The sequence below is a fragment of the Remersonia thermophila genome, chromosome 4 (assembly GCF_042764415.1).
Source record: "Remersonia thermophila strain ATCC 22073 chromosome 4, whole genome shotgun sequence".
In the NCBI taxonomy this organism is placed as follows: Eukaryota; Fungi; Ascomycota; class Sordariomycetes; order Sordariales; family Chaetomiaceae; genus Remersonia; species Remersonia thermophila.
Genome location: NC_092220.1, coordinates 3,152,131 through 3,172,574, shown reverse-complemented (window position 1 = coordinate 3,172,574; position 20,444 = coordinate 3,152,131). Strand labels below are relative to the sequence as shown.

Below are 20,444 nucleotides of genomic sequence, written 5' to 3'. Positions count from 1 at the left end.
GCTCTCCATCCGCCCAGGGCCGAATCATAGCACCTTCTATCCCCCCCAGCAGCGAGTGACGTGGGTGCATCGTATCCGCGACATCATGGAGATCCAACCGCTCCTCCGCGGCTTGTCGAGTCTCGGGTGGGAGTGGGACACCGGGATGCTTCAGGCGCTTCCCGGAGCACGGTGCATGCGCGAGGTGTTTGCATAAACCGGGTTGGCCAGTTGGCTACCAGTTGGCTACCGGCTGCCCGGGAGGAATAAGCAGAGCATCTACATGTATGTATGTATTCTTTGGGCGTGAGAGATGCTGTGTTGTGCCGCACCCGCCGAAACCCCCCCCCCTCCATTCTGTTCTCAATCGTGCTCCATCCGTCCGGATTCGAATCCTCACCTGCCTTTTGGTTTACTGCGCTAGAGTCAGCATCAGACCACGACGGTAGCAGTGAGCGACTCGTTAGTGGTGTTCCCCGCCCCGAGCCGTCCGAGAGATCAGCCCTGGCCAAGGGATGTTTCGGCCCGGTTCAAGGTCCCACACCCGTTGGCGGATCATCATTCCCACACCCCAGGTTAATGCCGTTTCTCTACCCAAGAAGGATGCAGACAGGTCCCTACGCAGTGGAGCACGAGGTACTTTTCCATAACGCTCTGTTATGACCTCCAGTCTTGTGTCACAATCTGGATGCTTCTGCTGCTCCCTTTTTGTTTGATGTCTTTCTGGGGCATTTCCCGGCTGCTACGTGTCGACAATCCAGCTGAACCGTTGAAAAGTGTCAAGTTTCCCGGTCCTTGCGCGGAACGCGTGCATGCATGCGATGTATGTGCTTTGTACAACCGCTGTTCAGGACCGTATCCTCCCGGTCGGATCACGACGCGATGCAAGCCAAGTCTGCCCCAATGCCAATATGTAGGGGAACCGATTCTGCTCTCTGGTACAAACGGAGGAAGAGAGCTGAGATGACCCGACCCTCCTTGGCCGAGGCCGCCATGGTACGGTCTCGCGGAGGATCATCATCATCTCACTATGCCAAATCACGGCTCAGAAGACGGCGGCAGACACACAACGTCAGCCGCTGCAACAGGCAGCTTTGGTCCGACATGCAGCGGGCTCGCTCGCGAAGCGGCATGCGACCAGGGCTGTCCATGAAGGCTCCCGGAACCCAGGCGACCTAGGCGTTTGTTTTTTCTTTTCCACCCGGCGAAGGTCCGAGACTCGAGGTTTGACGCAAACGCCACGATACAGCAGGCGTTTGCTGACCCCTGGGCGGGTTGACGTACCTTCGCTTGGGGGGGGGGGTGTGTGTGGGGAGGGGGAGGGGCGCGGCTCATCCATTATCCATGATTACATACTGCGTATGCAGTACATCATCACGGCTGCCGGTGAGGATGAGCCAATGAATGGCGACAGGGAACAGCACATTGCGGTCGGTCGTGAACGATGTGGAAGGTTCCAATGGCAGACAGGCTTTCCAGCAGCTCCGACGTCCGCGTTCCGAAGTCCGCATTACCGAAGCCGGGACTGCCATTCAACCTATCTCTCTATTCTCGTTGGGAATCTTCCTGGAACGCCTGGGCGGGCGCCGAGGGAATGGCCCGACGTGCGCAGGGAGGGTTGGCCAGGCAGTGCGTTGGTTGTTGGTTGACCGGTTAACAAGTGGACGGGCGGCTACGCCTGGGGGTTGTGCACACCGACTGGAGCACCCGGGCCGGTGGGAGCGGGTAGGGCAGTCCGGTCCGAAGGTTTGGTCGAGGCCGGTGGTTGGTGGACCGGGGGGCGGGGGTGGGGGGGGGGGAGCGGCTTTTGCTGATGGGTGGACCGTTGTTACAGCCCGGGGTCGGGCAAAGGGGGCGGGGGCAGCCGGGAATCGGGATGCCGAATCCAGAGCTCGCGCCGCAACGTCCCCCTCCCTGGGCCCGGTTGGGTGCCAAGAAGGGACCATGGTAAGCCAGCGTGCAGTGTTAGGTACAATATGTAGTAGTATACGGAGGTGCTAAGGTACCTAACCAGGAGGAGCCGTCGCACAGCAGCAGGATCCGTGGCTCTCTGCAAGCAGCCGCAGCAGGGACGGCATGGTAGGTATGGTGCATACGCAGTAGGTTGTGCAGAACGCCAAGCACCTACCTAACTACCTACCTGGTTGCTCCCGCACCAGCATCCCACATGGCAACGAAACTTGGCTCGCCGTCAGCTGTGTTGGCGGCGCCATCCAACGGTCCTGAACAAAAATCCTGTCTGACATCATTGACGGATGATGTCGCCGTTCCCTGTCGGATTCGCAAACGTGCGTCCCCCCTCGTCGCTTGACTCATGTGGGAGGGTGGTTTCTCTTGCACGGTCAACAGAGGGTGCGCTGGGACACAAATGCTGGCGATAAGCTGGCTGAGCTGGCGAATCATGCCAGCAACCGAAGATCCACCAGGGAGTTCTCGGCTCGGTCAGACTGGAACCCAAAAAGGACATGGCACTACAGATGGGCGCCGGCCATGTCGGGATGTGGCTCTTTCGTTTCTGTCTGATGCGAGCTTGTCTTTGAGGGCACGTTGCTTGACAGGGATGCGCCTGCCTGGAGGGACGAAGCTACCATGGGTGTTTTATACGTATTATAAGTAGAGCCCTAGAGACGTTCTCCGGGTAGTGGCGGGAGGGGGGACCGCTCTCGCTCTCGCTCTCGCTCCCACACACAGACTCCCTCCACCATCACCGATCCGAACGCGGCCGCCGTTTCTCCCTCGAGGCCGGGTCGCCCAACATGGTTCTGCGTCAGGTCAATGGAACGCGCAACGGGGAGAAGGTGGTCAGCGGCAGCGTGGTTGAGGCCGGCGAATCGGCCGTGTTGCACAGGGACCTTGGCTATCACTTCCTCCCCTTGAAAGAGGGGCACGGGAACTACCTTGTCTTGGAGGATGGACGTAAAATCTTTGACGCCTCTGGGGGCGCCGCGGTGGGCTGTCTCGGCTGGGGGAACGAGAGGGTTGCCCAGGCGGTCACCGAGCAGATGCTCGCCATGCCGTATTGCTCCACCGTCTACTACACGACCAAGGTCCAGGAGGAGCTCTGTCGCGTCCTGGTCGACTCGACCGACGGCAAGATGAGCCGCGCGTATATCGTCAATTCGGGTAGGTTTCCCAGACGGCCATCCTCCGTCCCCTCGGCTGACAACGCCAGGCTCCGAGGCCATGGAGGCCGCCATCAAGCTGGCGAGGCAGTACTTCCTCGAGCTCAGCCCACCCCAGCCACAGAGGACGCGATTCATCTCTCGCAAGCAGTCATACCACGGCATCACGCTCGGCGCGCTGGCGGTGGGCGGCCACAAGTTTCGGCGCGAGAAGTTTGAGCCGCTCCTGATGGACGTCACAAAGGTCTCTGCTTGCAACAGGTACCGCGGGAAACGGCCCGGGGAGCCCGACGAGGCGTACGTGGCGAGGCTAGCGGAGGAGCTGGATCAGGCGTTCCAGGCGGTCGGGCCGGAAACGGTCTGCGCCTTCGTCGCCGAGCCGATAGTGGGCGCGGTCAGTGGGCGCTGCCGAATCGTGGTTCCGTCAAGGCATCGTGGCTAACGGATACGGTAGGCGCTCGGATGCATGACGGCGCTCCCGGGATACTTTGAAGCGATGCACGCCGTCTGCCAAAAGCATGGCGCCCTCCTCATCTTCGACGAGGTCATGTGCGGCATGGGAAGGTCGGGGACTCTGCACGCCTGGGAGCAGGAAAACGTGGTGCCGGACATACAGACCATTGGCAAGTGCCTCGGCGGCGGGTACCAGCCCGTGGCAGGCTTGCTGGTGAACCGAAGCGTGGTGGATGTGCTGGAGAAGGGCAGCTCGTAAGTCCTGCAGGGTCCTGGGAGGCCGACGGAATTCTATCGAGGGGTGGGTGGCTAACGCTTCCTCTTCAGGGCCTTTGTGCACGGCCACACGTACCAAGGACACCCGGCGGGCTGTGCAGCCGCGCTCGAGGTGCAGCGTATCATCCAGGAGGAGGGCCTCCTGAGCAATGTGCGGGCCATGGGCGAGCTGCTGTCGGTACGGCTGAGGGAACGCGTGGGCCAACACCCCAACGTCGGCGACATACGCGGGAGGGGCTTGTTCTGGGCCATCGAGTTTGTCGCCAACAAGGACACCAAAGAACCGTTCCCGGCTCACGAGCACGTTGCCATGGCCATTTCCGAGCGCGGCCTGAGGCCCGAGTACAGCATCAGCGTGTATCCCGGCTCGGGCTCGGCCGACGGCATTCGTGGAGACCACATCATCATTTCGCCTGCGTTCAACGTGAGCGCCGATGACATTGAATGGATTGCCGAGACCCTTGCTCGGCTCGTGGAGGATTATTTTGCCGAGCTTTTGAATTGGTAGGGAACATGAACGGTTGAACCCTGAGGCCTGGAAGCCTGGAAGGAGGAAGGGAGGGAAAAAGAGCACTGACTTTGACGGCCGGAGGATGATGAGAGGCCGGGTTTGCCGGATTGGGGAACAGCCTGGTGTTTTACACGGGGGGGGGGGGGGATATCGTTGTACAGATTGAACTTGGCGTCTCTCGATTTTCCCAACTTCGCATACATAAAGTGTCTCGGAGAAAAGTCGTCGAGCTTGTTATTAATATGGGACTTTCTGGCCTCTTTGCTGCAGTGGTGGTTCTACGAAGCACACAACCTGCGCGCAACCCGCCGTACCTAGAGGTAACTACCCATCGTGCGTTGTGCAGGTGAGCAGACAGGACAGGACACAGTCCATCAGGTCAAGCGGGCCGGGTGGGGGGCACTGTGGATCTACTAGTACGGGCACCGGGCCGTTCCTGATAATACAGTACGTGACGTAAGACGTAAGTTACAAGCTGCCCCCATCCAAGCATTCAAGCTGTCCCTCGAGCCAAGGCCCCTCCGCATGCACCTCCAACGTCAACCATCCCAACGCCTTCGCCTCACGACGACATTGGCACCGTCCATCACCACACCGCCACCATCACACTCCATCCGCCGTACCACAGCCATGGCGGTTGGGGTTGCCAGCGCCCGGCAGGCCGCGGACGAGGAGGCTCGCGCCGAGGTCGATGTGCTCAACTCGCGCCTCGAGAAGACCACCCAACTCACCAAGAAGATCCGTGCCTGTCTCGGCCGCCTCGAGGCCACGGGAAAGAGCGTGCACGATGTCGCAGGGCCGCTGAACGGCGAGACCAAAAAGCTGCAGATCCTCGGGAACAGTGCGTAAACCTTCATGTTGGGAGCACCCTTGTTGCGAGGCTGGCAGGCTGATTGATGGGGGATGGGGGGGAGGGGTTCGCCGTCGCAGACATCGATTCCGTGCTCGCCGCCATTGAGCGTCTGCGTCAACCGGTGGATAGCAAAAACGACGAGGAGCAGATCATCCGCATGGGCCCCGACAAGGCCGGGTTGCCCAACTATCTGGCATCTATCAAACGCCTCAACAAGGCGCTCGGCGACATGAAGGCGTCCAACCTTCGATCCACGCAACAAACCGTGGCCGAGCTCCAGCGGCTGGTGAAGCTGGGCAACACACAGCTCGAAAACTCGTTTGACAAGCTCCTGCGCAACGAAACGCCCCGCGCCCTCGAGCCGCTGCATTTCATCACCAAGAACAAACCGTTCCCCGTCCTCTCCCAAGACAAGTTTGCCAGGCTGGGTCTGATCAACTCGTTCGTCGCCGGGGCCTACCAGCAAAACGGAGGCTCTGCATCTCCCCTCGACTCCCCCATCGCCAAGATCTACATCGAGATCCGGTCGCAATACCTCGCGTCGGCCCTCGTGAACCTGGCGACCGCGAGCGCGAGCACCGCCAAGAAAAAGAACCCCGATGCCATCTACCGGCCGGGCACCAACGGCATTGGGACCTACGCCCAGGCCATGGAGGGCTTGTTCACCGCCGAATACGAGAACATCTGCAACATCTTCACCCGAGAAGACTGGGCCCCTGTGCTTGAGGCGACGTGCCAGCCGTCGTTGGTGGAGCTGGGAAGGACGCTGCGCGAGCTGAACGGGCATATCAAGGCGCATATGACGACCGACTGCTATCTGGCCTACGAGGTTGTCGAGATCATCTCGGAGCTTTCCAACAACCTCGAGCGGAGGACAGGCGAGCTCAAGAGCACTCTCGCCGCCTCCCTCAAACCGGTCCGCGAGACGGCCAAGTCGTCGCTCTCGGAGCTCCTCGAAGACACCCGGCGAAGGGTCGGCAGCTTATCGACCCTTCCGCTGGACGGAGCAACCGTCCCTATCGTCACCGAAACCATGCAGCGGCTCCAGACCATGGTCGAGTTCCTACGGCCCATTTCCAGCATCATGTTCTCGTTGGGGGATGGAGGCTGGAAGTCGGGATCTGCTTCGCGGGGCGGCGGCGGCGACGCCGTTCCCAGCCTGGCCTCGTTTGACATAAGCGCCGATGGCAAGGATATCTTTGCCCACTACTGCACCGACACCATCGAGACGCTCCTGCTAGCCTTGGACGCCCGCGCCCGTCTCCTGCTCCAGAAGAAACCCGTCGTCGGAGTCTTCATGGCGAACAGCATCGCCGTCGTCGAGCGCATGATCCAATCCTCCGAGCTGGCGGCCCTGCTCGAACCGCGCCTCGGCATGCTCGACGTCTGGCGCAAAAAGGCCACCAGCCTGTACACCGATACGTGCAAGGACGTTAGCATGCACTTGTTTGACGTGATCCACACGAGCCGCAGCGGCGCCGGGCCCAGCGGTCGCCCGTCGTCGGGCCAGGGCGGCGCCATGGTGGTGGACTCGGCCTCGATCCTCAAAGGCCTGAGCTCCAAGGACAAGGAGAACATCAAGGGCAAGTTCGTCGCCTTCAACGCCAGCTTCGACGAGCTCGTCTCGCGCCACAAGGGCTACAGCATGGAGCGCGAGGTCCGCCAGATGCTTGCCAAAGACATCCAGAACATGATTGAGCCTCTTTACAACCGCTTCTGGGACAGATACCACGAGATCGACAAGGGCAAGGGCAAGTACGTCAAGTACGACAAGTCGTCCATCGCCGCCGTCTTCTTAACCCTGTACTGAGGACAGGGCCGTGGAAAAAGCCGTTGGCGCTTGCTTATCCGGGGTGCGTCGGTGGTCCCATTCCGCATGCCGGTCGTTGCTCGCCCTCCTCCCCGGTTCAATGCGAGACATTGGGCCGCCTCTGCACTGGCATTGTCGTGGCGCTTTCCACTAGTTGCTGTTCCGAAGCCGCTAGGCCACATGCAGCGTGTCTCGGCCGGAGGGACCACGCTCGTCTTGATCCAAGAGATGGGCCTCTGCTTGCTGGGGACGGGACGGCGAACGAGGGGAGCGGTTTTTGGGGGGCGCTTGCTTCCATCTGGGCTTGGGGTGCCTGCTGGCATGTCCATTTTTGGCACACGCTCGCTCTGGTTCTTGTGGTTCTTTTTCGTTTTCGGCTTCTTCAAGGGTGGTTGAGGATGACCGCATGGCGTTTTCTTTTTATTTCGTTTTTGGCAAGGGTTACGATACCTCTCCGATAGCAAATGGCGTGTGGCGTTCTGTAGGCTGTATGTATGGATGGATGGATCATGCATGGCACCTACTATAGTATACATGTGTACGCAGTACACTGTGGGCTTGGGCGAAGGCCTTGCCGACCTGGTCTCAATGGGATATTTCCGGGGCTCGTTCTCTACCCCTTCCGGAACACATCGCTGCTGACCCCGTCGTCTGAGGGTTGCGTCCATGCACGTCTACGGCTGCCTGATTGTCCCCCACCTCCTCTCCGGAGGAGCAGTTGGTTGGATCGGTCTGGCCTCTTCGGAGTCTGCGGCACCCATCAATAACGAGGCGTATTCGGTCCTTGTCTGCCATGGAGAGTCTCGCCACACAGCTCGACGGCCGAACTTGGTTGGTCTCTGGCACACGCCGGGTTCCCTTCGTGCAACCCGGCATTGCTGGACTACGATAGAGCGGCGGTTCTCTCGCATCCATGCCTTTCAACGCCCCGCTTCCAGCCCGTGGGATTTTCTGGTTCGGATCCGAGCCATCACCTCCCCCGTGGTCCTGGTCAGAGGAACGTTTCCGAACGTGCGGAAACGGCAGTTGTCGGTCAGGGTCAACCTTGGTTTGGAAGAGTATCAATCAGGCTTGATTCAGGGACGTGCGCACGCAGGATGGGCAGTAAGCCACCCGACTCGGACTATCGTTACCCATCGATCCTCTCAGCATGCCACTCTGGCTCCTCTCCGAGAAGCCCTTGCTCTGCAGGGAGCTTTGAGCAGGGGACTCACGCCAAAGGAGCGCATGTAGAGCCCTGTGCGCAGATTCTCCTGTCTGATCCCGTAGGAACGGCTTTCTTTCCGGCCCATCCAGAGCGACTTCATAGCTGGAACCTCGGGATCATAGCATATACGGCAGTGTTTGTGCTCATAACGTCCGACGCCGCCCCCTCTCCACGAGGCTCGGCCGCCTTGTCCGAAGACGGCGCATGCCTACCTGGTGCGGGCGGGGGATCCGGCGTTGCGAATGTGGATAATCACGACATCCCCGAGGCGACTTGAGCAACGAGGCTAGCCTCTTGGTGTGCGTCCGGCACGCTCCGTCTGAAGGGAGGAGGAGCCCTGGCTCCAAGGACCCTCGCCTGGTCCCCGAGAGGCCGAGTCAAGAAGCCGGCATTCACGAGAGCACAGACGATGTGCTGTGTAGGCCTCTGGGGCAGGGCAACAGGAGGGCGTGGACATTGGTGGAGAGTGCCCAGCCATCGAGGAGAGGGAGGAACATTTCCGGAAATAGCTCCTTGATGACACCCCAATTGGGTGCGCTTCCGGGGAACAGCGAGGATGTGCTTCTTTTCTTGGACGTTTTTCGTCACAAAAACGGCTCGAGTTCCGAGCCTACGGCTGCTCTGCCCCCCCCCCCCCCCCCCCCCCCTCCTTGCTGATACTGATCGACACCGGTGCGAGCCGGGTTGGCGCGGGGCCCTGTCGATGCGGCTTGTGTGCCACAATAGGTTTCAGTGAGTGATTGCTGGCAAGAGGGAGGGGATTGGAGTTGCAGCTTGAGATGGAGGGGGAAAGGGGGGGGGGGTGTGAGGAAGAAAGAAGAAAGAGACTGATGATTCAGACAGCACACAATCTGTGAGTGGTCCTTGTACGAAGCCCGGCGGCTCCCAACTGTGCAACTAGTCCCTTAGACATGTTCATGAGGCTGCCAGCGGCACATATTACACATGTCTCGGGCGCAGGGATACGAACTAGAAGCCACCACATGCTGAAGGAGACCGATGTGATTCCTCGGGGGAGCAGGGGAGTCGTGCTGCTGCCCGTACTACTACGGTGCTCGGATGATAAGGCCACAGAACCGGGCTTTCTCTCATTTGTGTCAGCTCCCTTGACATGTAACTACCGTGCTCCGGAACGGAGCATGTATGCATTTCCACCAATTGGCCCATCAGTCTCATCATCGAGCCCCTTGCTCTTGTTCGGCCTTTCTGACCATCCTGTTTCCGCTCTGGGGGTGTTCATCCCGAACTGGTTGGTCGTACGTCTATTTCAGCATAACTGCAGTAGTGAAGCAGCATCATTGAGCCTGGCTCTCTCGGAGTTCGGCAGCCACCTGTGAGCGCCCCTGTCTTATCCTTGTCTTGATCCCTGGCTCTAGGTTCGCCCCCCCTGGGGTGTATGTGCTCGTGTTGTTGGATGGACCGACATGAGAGAAACGGGCCATCATCCCAAACCAAACCCCAGCTGGATTTGATGCTGCGAGCATGGCAAACCATCACATGGATCACGTTTGATATATCGAATCCCAGAAACGGAGCCGGCCGGAGAGGACCTGGGAGAGCAGCCGGGCTACGCGGCTACGCGGCTACGCGGCTACGCGACCACACCTTGTTGCATGGGGAGAGAGAGAGAGCACATCCAAGAACGTGCTCTTTCCCGATTCGTCATCCACCATGGAACCTCAGAGACGTTTCTTGAGGTCGAGAACGGAGCCGATGTTTGGGATTACTAACCCCCAAATGTGACAGAATAGGAAGGGTGCGTTCCCCCACCTAAGACCTCGCGAATGGGGGCCGAAATACAGTTGCGCCGTGTATGGTATAGATAGAGGCCCGGTGGTGAACAACTTGGGATTGTACCTACCAGAAAGGTGCGAAGCGAAGCGCAGTCCTGCGCCACGTCATCTGGACCTGCGTCACTTGACCTAGTCGCGATCGACGAGGCTACGCTGGGATTTTCTCCATTGTGTGTGATGACGGTTTCCGTGGTCTGAGGACAGCAGCCCGATCTCTTGCACGGCTGGAAAAGGAGAGAGACTCCCCCCCCCCCCCGATGACCCAACCCGGTCCGTGTGTGCTCTCCAGGCCAGGGATCCTGTGAGGTGGGTGGGCTTGTGCTTGTTGTGTCAATGTCAACTGCTGCAACGGTCATCACGAACTAGCGTTAACGCGTGCCCGGCATTAATTAGCGTGGATCGTTTCATGCAAGGCCAAACGAGGACCCAACAGCAGTGGGCAGTTGACGGCGTGTTGTTTGATATCAACATGGATGGTTATGTGCGAGAGAGCCTAGTGGAGTGTGCATATGTGCTTGCTCCCTCCCCTGGCCTGCAGCTTGACCGCTTCGAGGTGAACGTCCGAGGAGCTGCAAAGCAGCGTGTTAGCGGAACCCCCGGTCACTCGTTAACCGGCCGGTTGAAGCCAGGCAGGGAAGCGGAGCAGCGGTGATTGTATACTAGCATGTATGCAACGACCATTCAACGGCAGTTGATGATCTTCCCTAGGACCTTGCGGTTCCGTGAAAATCACAGCGGCGTTATGTGGCGGTCTGCAAGGTGGTCTGGCCTAATGCACCCTGTGGTGATCTTGCATGATAGAATCGAGGAGCAAAGCTTTGGGTTTGACGAGAGAGAGAGAATACAGCAGAGGAGGGAAGGGCGTCATGATGCAGCTCAACCGCCGGATCATGGCAGAGAGGTAGGTAACGCAGTCACGTTATGATCCCCAGAAGAACTGTTTACGCTGGACAGAACAGGTCTCATGCTCAAAAGGAAGAACAGCAACGTTGCGGGTTGGTATCATCAGGAACAGAAAAAATAACACTCCGAAAAACAGATAACATTGCCCTCGCCTTGCGCCCCCCTTGTCCAAATAGAACGCCTTCGACCCATGTCCGAACTCCCGCGCAAACGAATGTCTCAAACTCAAGAAGAAAAGTCCGAAACGCCAGAGGAATCCAAATACAATGCCCGCCATGCAGCAGCCGCGAGAGCCCTGCTCCAAACTCCCTGTCCCGGTAAGACCCAGTAAGGACACAAAAGGGAAACCAAACCAAAAGAAAAAAAACAAAAAAACAACAACAACAGGGGTTGTCCTCCGAACATAGGTGTGGAGTGTGGAAGGGTGGGGGAAGGGGAGGTTTGCCGACGCGGAAGATCGCTCCCGAAAGGAAACCGCGCCAGCGCATCCATCCTACGCGCTCCCTGGCCATTCCCGGGGCGCCGATTCCATTCTCTTAGGTGCCATGCGATGTGGACGGATAGCGCTAGAGAGCGGTAGCGAGGACCAAGCTCGCAGATGCCGTCCGCCCTGCTGCGGGGTGTAGCATCGGCGCAAGCGGCGCAAACGTGTTGGAAGAGGGGAAAATGGTGGTTGAAGCCGGCAACAAGCGGGGTGGTTTGGTCTGGGATATGTGGGTGGTCGCCGGGTGGTGAGCATGCTGGAAAACGAGCCGAGCGGCCCCGAGAGCCTTCCCCCGGGCCCGAGAAGCATGGTGGGCGCAACGAGAGGCCGCGCGAAGGTGAGCCGCGGCCGGCGTGTTGGCCGTATCCGGCCGAGGCGAAATGATGAGGAAGATCCCAATCCAAGCCGATGGGAGGAGGAGGAGAGGGGGGGGGGGGGGTTCGTAAAAACGGAGGCTGACGAGCTCAACGAAGATGAAGGCATCGGGGGGCGTTGTCAACGGTGCGGCGAACCCGTCAGGAAGTTTCGTTTGAGCCAAGCCTGTGCGCGAGAGACAGGGGGCGGTCGTGCATCCTGGCCGCGAGCGGCTCATGCAATGCAGCTCGCCCAATTGAGACCAGCAAAGGGTTGACCCCGTCTTGCGTCCACGATGGTGCCGTCTCACTACCAGTCGGGGCAAGAGGCGCAATGAGCACCGCTGGGGCAGTAGTCGTGGGTGCCAAAGTCGACAGCCTTGCAGCAAAAGGAGCAGCACTCGTCCACGAGCTCTTGGTACTCGAGGATGGCCATTGTTGACGAATACGTGCGCGATGTTGGTCCCGGCGAGAAACGGGAGGAGGTGGGTAGGTGGGTGGGTGGGATGGGTAGAGCGAGCCGTTTGAAGCTTGAAAGGGCTCGCTCGGTGCTTGGGCAAGAGGCGAGAGGATGAAGATATCTTGTGTGCTTTGAGAGGGAAGAGAGGAATGCCTTGGCTTGATGATGCGTGGGAGGAGGGAAGGGGAGGAGAAGGGAGGCCATATATATATAATCTTTTGGTGGTGAGGATAATGACGGCGCTATGGCACTTCCATGTCAGCCTCCGAAATAGGAAACCTGACTGACATGAGAGGAGATGGGGGAGCCTAGTGGGGGGTTCGGGCCTGGAGGCGGGGCGGGCAACGGTGCTGCGTCGAAACAGCGTCACCACCATGGGGGGCTTGCGAGGTACCTTCGGAGGAGCGGCTGGCTTCACAAGGTGACAGCCATTCCGGCCCCATGTTCAAGGCCGCCAGCCATGTCAAGCACCTAGTGCCTCCTCTCCTGTCATCTGAGACCTCCGGGATAGGACCGTTTGTTCTGCCAGAGGCCATGACGATTAAAAAAAGAGCGTGCGTGCCCGTTTCGCAAAGAGACGAGGAATAGGGGGTGGGTCCCACAAACACGAAGGAGAGCAAAAAAAAGAAAAAAAAGAAAAAAAATTGCAAGATGGTCGGACGTTGAGCGGAACATCTCGCCAAGACAACCAATGAAGCCAGGCGCTTCTCCTTTCTTGCGCCCAATACCCGCCCCAGAGGCCTAAGCAGCAGCAAAGACAACCGAAAATCTCTCCCCACCAACAACAGCAGGGGTCTCGGAGTGGTAAATATCGCCAGACCGGAGGGAGGATGCGGCGGTGTGGCACCACGATCCTCCTTCGGAGCCGGTCACGAGGCCTGACAAAGAGCCTCTGCAATTTGCCCCGTTGCCCGTTCACAGCGTCCTGTTCTGCGGTTGCTCCGGCCCTGTCACACCCGACCTCCTCCGGCCCTTGTCGATAATATCACTCGCCCCAGACTTTGTCGAGCCGAAACGCCATGGTTTCTTCGGAAGCTAAGCCAAACCCACCAACCGGCTCCCTCGAGCACTAGCTATGGGCCTTTCTCTATTTGCAACCCGCACCAAGGGCGGGGGTTTGATCATCGGCACATGCGCCCGGGGCGGGAAAGGGATGGACATGATTGACTGATTCTGAGGGGAGGGAGGTAGGTATGTGGACAAAAGACCCCTCATCCCGTTACATCCTCCCCCCCCCCCCCCCGTCCCGTTCTGCGTTGGGTATCTGCACCGTCGAGCTGCATGCAACGGCCATCCATTGGCAACACCGCATGGCACTGCTTGTGGAACTCTTCCCCCATCCCCTCCTCCATGCAGCCCGTCGTCATCGTCATCGTCGTCGTCGTCGCCGTCGTCGCCGTCGTTGTTGGTGTTGTTGCTGTTGCTGTTGTTGTTGTTACTGTTGTGAACGCCGTGTTTCCGTGTTCCATCGTTGTCAAACACGGCTTGGGACAGGCGTCGTCAGCAAGGCTGCCAGATGAGCAAGCATCTTCCTTGTAGACTTCCCCCCTCCCGTGTCCGGGCCGCCCCCCCCCCCCCCCAAAGAAGGACTCCGGAACCCCGGAATCCATTTGCAACCACTCGACACCCGACACCCGACGGCTTGGTCGTCGTGACCTTGTTGCTTTTTCTCACCGCCCTTGCGTCATTGCTAGACCCAACAACCATTCGAAGCGTTCGATGGACCACCGTTATCGAATGGAACCCCGATTCTGCACTCTTCACCCCCCCCCCCCCCCCTCGCCCACCAATCCGCGGGCTGGCCGTGCCGACGAAATGCGGGGGATGGCGGTCGGACGCGCGCGCGCCGGCCAGGGATCGTTAGGGCCCGTAGCTCTGGAGACCTCTCGCAGGGGGAACAACGTGATGGGACCAACGCATGTGCGCATGGCGATGACGTCTGTGTGCATTTCCTCATCCCTTCAGGCCTCGTGGCTGCTGCAGCCCTCGTCTTGCCTCTCGCCAATGAGAGCCGGAGCGAAGGGTTTTGGCTTTCGGCGAGATGCTGCAGCCCAAGCCGCGCCCGCATGCTGGCCTGCGCATGGTGGAAGCGTTGGAAATGTGCCCGGCGGAGAGGGTGTTGCAGGTCCCCGCGGCTCCCACGAGAAAATCTTCGCTCACCCTGGCCGTCGTTGCGTGCTTGACGCGTGGGGGGACGCCCCGTCCCTCGCCTCAGAATCCATCTAAGCCTCGGTCCAAGTGACCATCACCGCACACATCCGAACCCTATCGGCTCCTAACCATGACTTGCTGATTGGCAGCTGTGAAATTGTCTCCAATATCCAAACCGATAGGGAGGAGGCGGCAGGGCTCCCTGCAACAAACGGGCTCCGGGTTTCCCCCATTTGGCCCGTCTTCCGTCTGCCCACGGTCCCAACATCCTGCAGCTGACATGTGTTGATATTGATGCCGCCCAGGGAGTCGTAGCGAGGGAACAATATTGACACGCCATGCCAAAGTTGGAGTTTCCTTCCATCCTGATTACTAGAATCCCGAGACAAAGGCATCTAGACCAAGGAGAAACGAGAAACAGGCTTCCAGAAGGGCTGTTGTGCGGCTCTAGCAGCAGCCTCACTACGCTATTGTACAGGGTATGCTCGACCAAAAAAAGGTTCTGCATTGCGAGTCTGTGGCTATGGCAGCCGTCGTGTTTTTTTTTTTTCTTTTTTTTTTCTTTGGGGGGAGGGGGGACCGCTTGACAGCATCCCAAGCCCCAAGGCATGCTTGTGTCACCGTCAAGAAATCGCTAGACGATTGCCGCGGCGTCTCACTCTCGCCCAGGGAGGAGCCTATAGAAACCTGCAGGAGAAGGCTAGTTGGCTCGGCCACGGCCATTCCGGGGGCCTGATATCTCAGCTCAGCTCATCCGGAGCCCCTCCGCGTGCCCAAAGGGTTGCCCGGTCTCAAAATGGGCTCGAAAGAAGCAAGCGGGGAGGCCCAACAAGGACGCAACCTCGCATCATCCCCAACCAGAGCCCAAGGGGGGTGGAGCGGAAGCCCAGCCGTCCGTGTTGTACCGTTCAGCTGTGCAGGGGAAGACCATGCGTCTGGGACCCAACTTGGGACGCCGGAAACCGTGGGGGCGCTCAGATAACGTCCAAGAACCCGCCTTGTGGAGGATGCTGAGAAGCCACAGGCATCTATGGAACGCCACACGCATGAGCCAGCTACCGCGGTATGAACCAAAACGCTGGGTGTGGCTGCTGACGCACAACGAGCATCTGGATCCCTCGGGTGACGAGGCGTCGGGCCGTGATGGCACGCTGCCATCTTCTCGAAGGCGCCGCTCGCTGACCAGCAAACCACGCTCACGTGGGTTACAAGACGCTGCAGAAACAACCTCGGTGGTAAGGACGTCAGGCCCTCTCCGCGAGGCTTTTTCATGCCGCCACTGTCACGCGCAGCAGCCAACGCCAGAATTCGGGCCGTGCGATAGGGCGGTGAGCGCCACTTCGCAGTAGCTGCTCACTCTGCATGAGAGATTCCGGCCGGGGGGTTGACCCGAGGGAATGGTTCTGAGACACGGGCGTGCGTGTTGTAGGACGCGGCTGAGTTCGATATATGCAACCACATGCACTAGCTAACCTATGTAGAACCTAGCCTCCCCTTTCGCTTCCCCCAAAGACCCTGATGTTGAGAACATCGCTCTTGCTGTGGTAGACGTTATCGTGCTCTTCCAAACCTGGCGTGGAGAGGCGTCACAAGGGCATCATGCTCGTGGTTGTGGTGGGACAGCCCGCCTCTGCACAGCAATCCCAATAGCTTGTTCAACCAGAGCATTCTCGCTGCGGCGATGAACCCAATACATGGCGCCTAGAAGAGGAAGCATGACGTTACATGAGTGCACGGACGACTTTGGTCTTGAATTGCCCGACGCTCCTATTTCTCATTCTGCAACACGTTGTACAGACTCCCAATGTGCGGCAGGATCTCAACGACAAACTCGTCCCCGTCGTGCAGCAGCTCGGGCGGCCGGTGGGCAAAACCAACACCTGCCGGCGTTCCGGTGAGAATGAGGGTGCCCTTTGGCAGCGTCGTACCCTGAGAAAGGAAGCTGACGATCTTCTCGACCGAAAAGATGAGGTCCCTGGAGAAGGAATCACCGTCAGCGCCCAACAGCCCGCGGCCAGGGAGACACGACTCGCCAAGGGATCTTGCAAGGGGGGTACTCACGTCAGCGGGCTATCCTGCACCACCTTCCCATTCTTCAGGCCCCTCAAGCGAAGCTTGCCCACATCCGGCACCAGGCGCTTGTTCACCAGGACGGGGCCGATGGGGCAAGCGCCGTCGAAGCCCTTGGAGTAGCACCACTGGGTTTGGGCGAACTGCGAGGCGCGGCTCGAAATGTCGTTGCTGGCCGTGTAGCCAAGCACGTAGTCGAGGGCGTCGGCCTCCGACACGTTCTTGGCATCCTTGCCCAGGACAATGGCCAGCTCGGACTCGTAGTCGGCCGAGTCGTCTGCCAGCGTGTGCTTGGGGATGATGGTCGGAGCTGGGTACGGGTCCGCGAGGCTCGTCGCCGGTTTCCTGCGCAGGGGAGGGATTTTGGTGAGCAGGGTGGTGGCAGATGCCGGAATGGTGAATACGAAAGGAGAGCCTACAGGAAGAGGGTAGGAATCGATGGAATCTGCATCTTGGCCTCCTCGGCATGCTTCTTGTACTGTGTGCACCCAGAGGCCGGTCAGCAAACGACCCCGGTCTTCGCCTCAGGGGCAGGAGTAGAAGGTCCAATCTCACGTTCAACCCAATGCACCGGATGGTGCCAACTTCGGCCTGGGTCAGGGGCGAGAGGATGCGGCCGACGGTGGCCGTATCGCCGGTCGGGGCGCCGGCGTCCAGCACCGAGGAGCCGCTAAAGACCTTGACCTGGACATCCTCCCCCTTGCGGACAGCGGCGCCGACGTCGACGGCGGCATCAGCGGGCTCGCCGATGAGCACCTTGCTCTCGTCGCCCTTGGGCACGAACCGGATAAGACCTAGGGGCCAGGGAGTTAGTAAACAACAACCACAGCGCCTAGACCCCTGGGCATTTCAACAACATACGGTCAAACGACATGGTTGCAATTCTTCGACGGAAGCTGATCCCGCAAAGTCGAACGGCGGCAGAGGACCGAGATGCAAACATGAACAAGCTCAAGGCAAAGGCTCAGAGTTTTGATGTTTCTTGCGGGCCAAGTCCAATTGCTGACAGCGATAGGTTGGGGGGGGGCAGATGTGAATCCACTCGGAAGTTAAATCAGACCTCCGCGACGGCTCTCGCTCGAGTTACTATACACCTCAGCCGAGGGACGAACGCAGAAGCACCGGGTTCAAAAGGCGGGCGAGAAAAAAGGAGCAAGGATAGGCAAAAAGGCCCGGCAGGATACAGCCAGATAAAGATGCAGACATGGAATCTCTCGCATTCTCCCGCTCTTGCACGCGGCGTTTCCACATGGCATTTCGTTGGGAAACTGCCGGATGACGAATTCACCCCGAAACGGACCCAGATGCCACTGGGGAAGCTTTCCCCGAGTCCGAACCGCCCCCCCTTCCCTCCCCCTCCCCCACTTTCCCCGCAGTCCAGGAACCATAGAGGGGTCAAGATGAGGGGTTGGACATCTTCTCCAAGGGGACATGAGAGTAACACAAAGCGAGGGGGAAAAAACCACAACGGCTCAATCAGACCACTCAGTGATGTGGTTCAAGGGGTTCCAGAGGTGGCGAGACAAAACACCAAAAAGCTGTCAAAAACATACAACACCAGGGATTCGCTGGTCGTCACCGACCCAACTACTAGTCTGGCCCTTGCAAGCTTAACTAGGGGAGAGCGGACGGGATCCCGTGCTTTCTTGCAGGTATGGTCGTATGTGATAGCTGCGATGCCGAGTATTGTCTTAAGAAGGCGGGTGATCTTTTGGGACTCGCTTCGTTTCATACCAGCCATCCAGCACAAAGTGCGTCACGGCAGCGCAGTGCAACTTCCCAAGCTGCTCGTCCGGTCCATCCAAGCCGGCTTCCAACGAACTGTGCTCCTCTCTACACCTCGTAGGGCTTCGCGTCCGTAAAGATCAAATGGGGCTTCCTCTTCGCCAGGTTCAATATCGTCTCGGCAAACACGCCGTTCGCCCAGGCGAACCAGCTCCCTGCGTCACGTAGCAGTCAGTGCGGGACTTCCGTGGACATGCTGTCGGCGAGAACAACTCACTCGTGTAAGAGCTCGAGTGATTGACGTCGACGCTCTCGTGGATCAACCCCAGCTTGCTTGACCTGAGCACCATGTTGAGGCACCCCATAATCTCCTCGTCATCATCCGACGTCTGAGCCTGGACCAGCAGGCTCATGGGCCAGGCATTCTGAAGCCCAATATGCGGCCCTGTGGCTCGGGTCAGCAAGGCGCCAGGCCGCACCGTCTTCGTCGGAGCTTCTGGCAAACCTACCTCCGATGCCGCGAAACTCCTTGCCGACCAGGTAGTACGGGTTCCCAACCTTCTCCAGCAACATCCTCCTCGTGTTTTGATACGTTTTGTCGTTCTTGTCCACGAACCCCATCAGCGGCAGCGCCAGCAGGCTCGGGTAATTCGCGTCGTCCATGAGCAGGGCGCTTCCGTAGCCGTCCACCTCGTACGCGAACACGTTGCCGTATCTGCGATGCGGAACCACGCCGTGCTCCCAGATCCCCCTCGTGATGCGTTCGCTCCAACGCTCCAGCCTCCCGGCCAGCTCCGCGTTGGGCGCCTTGCTCGTGGACCGCAGCACCGCCGCCGCCCGCTTCAGCTCGACCGCCATCTGCGCGTTGGCCGGGATCAGGAAGCCAAAGATGGTGGCGTCGTCGCTGGGGCGGAAGGCCGAGCGGACCAGCCCTGTGCCGTTGTTGAGCGGGTTGCCGATGCCGCCCAGGCTGAGCGTCTCGGTGCCCGTCGTCGTGGTCCGCTGGAAGGTGTAGGCGTTTTTCCGGTAGCTGCCGGTGACGGTATCAAAGGTGCTTTGGCTCTGCTCTTCGAGCACCGCGAGCACGCGGCCTAGCGCTTTGTGCCACCGTGGGGTCAGGAACTCGGTGCTGCCCGTCTGGGCGTAAAAGTCGTTGCCCAGCGCTAAGAAGTGGGCCAGCGAATCGAGCTCGTATTTGCACTCGAAGACGGCGGTCGGGTCGTAGATGGGGTGCACGGCGTCGTCTTGCCCATTGGAGGTCGGAGGAAGGCCCGAGATGGGGGGTGGCTGGAAGGCGTTGCAGTACGGCGACTGGATGACGTACTCGGTCTGCGTGTTGATGGCGCCCAGGATCAGGTGGAAGATGGCACGGTCCTTGGTCGCCAGGGTCTGGTACGGCTTCAGCTGGTTCGTGCTGTCGCGCAGCCACTCGGCGAGGATGTCGCCCGTGATGATAAAGGACTGAGAACCTTGCCACTGGCCCTCGTCAAGCCACCCGTCCTGGTCCCGCCAGGTGCGGAGCTTCTGCTGGATGGCCTCGTCTTTCCCATCGGTATGCCACCGGACGGTGGTGTCGGTGGTGGACGGGAAGGCGTTCTCAAACAACCGGGCCAGGTCTGGGTTCTTCATGCGAGACGTGATGTCATGGATGACCTTCTCGATGGCGTAAGACCGAAAGGTGCGGCAGACAGGATGAGGCCGCTGGAATGGCAGCTGGAGCGACCCTTTGCTGAGCGGGGGGCTTGATGCCCGTCAGTGGGACTCTGGACCGTGAGGCTCTTGCGCGGTAGTTCAACGACACATACTGAGGATAAGCGGCATAGCTAGCGTAGTCGGGGCAGTCATCCTGCGAGAAGCTGCCGGTCAAGGGCTGCTGATGGCCTGGGGTATTTCGGCCCAGCGCGACGGCCCGCTGGGCCAGTAGCACCGGGACGCATGGCAGCCACAACAGTCTATGCATGGCGCGGCGATCTGAAAAAAAAAAAAAAAAAAAAAATCTCAAAACGCAGTGATGATGAGATGGCAATCCTAGAATCTTACTCGAGAGGATGGGCACCTTCGTTGGTTGACGTAGGAGCGCGTTGTCATGGGTATGGAAGCATGTCGATGTAGTTCTTCCCACCGCACAAGGTAACAGGTTCGTGCCACCACAGAGAGACGGGAGTCAATCGTCCACAACCTAGGTACCTACCCTGCTACAGGTAGGTAGGTAAGGAGGGTCGAAGTAGGGATGGAGGGAAGTCCCAAGACCAACATCGCACGGACTGTCCAGCAGAGAGCCATTGCGGTTCACA

At 59.4% G+C, this 20,444-nt stretch overlaps 4 protein-coding genes across 4 annotated transcripts; 2 read left to right on the top strand and 2 right to left on the bottom strand.

Annotated features, from left to right (window-relative positions):
• Positions 1-2,735: 2,735 nt before the first annotated feature.
• On the top strand, positions 2,736-4,338 carry VTJ83DRAFT_5032 (uncharacterized protein; the record flags this gene model as incomplete). The annotated part of the gene is made up of 4 exons (XM_071011588.1): positions 2,736-3,102; positions 3,152-3,495; positions 3,556-3,809; positions 3,882-4,338. 4 exons carry the CDS (start codon positions 2,736-2,738, stop codon positions 4,336-4,338), a joined length of 1,422 nt encoding a protein of 473 aa, XP_070866482.1.
• A 633-nt stretch (positions 4,339-4,971) lies between these two features.
• Positions 4,972-7,004, top strand: VTJ83DRAFT_5031 (uncharacterized protein; the record flags this gene model as incomplete). The annotated part of the gene is made up of 2 exons (XM_071011587.1): positions 4,972-5,182; positions 5,272-7,004. The coding sequence occupies 2 exons, from the start codon at positions 4,972-4,974 to the stop codon at positions 7,002-7,004; spliced, it is 1,944 nt and encodes a 647-aa protein (XP_070866481.1).
• A 9,118-nt stretch (positions 7,005-16,122) lies between these two features.
• Positions 16,123-17,368, bottom strand: VTJ83DRAFT_5030 (uncharacterized protein; the record flags this gene model as incomplete). Its single annotated transcript, XM_071011586.1, has 5 exons — positions 16,123-16,330; positions 16,417-16,770; positions 16,845-16,903; positions 16,981-17,219; positions 17,287-17,368. 5 exons carry the CDS (start codon positions 17,366-17,368, stop codon positions 16,123-16,125), a joined length of 942 nt encoding a protein of 313 aa, XP_070866480.1.
• Positions 17,369-18,258: 890 nt separating this feature from the next.
• Positions 18,259-20,110, bottom strand: VTJ83DRAFT_5029 (uncharacterized protein; the record flags this gene model as incomplete). Its single annotated transcript, XM_071011584.1, has 4 exons — positions 18,259-18,365; positions 18,428-18,595; positions 18,660-19,891; positions 19,956-20,110. 4 exons carry the CDS (start codon positions 20,108-20,110, stop codon positions 18,259-18,261), a joined length of 1,662 nt encoding a protein of 553 aa, XP_070866479.1.
• Between the last annotated feature and the right edge of the window lie 334 nt (positions 20,111-20,444).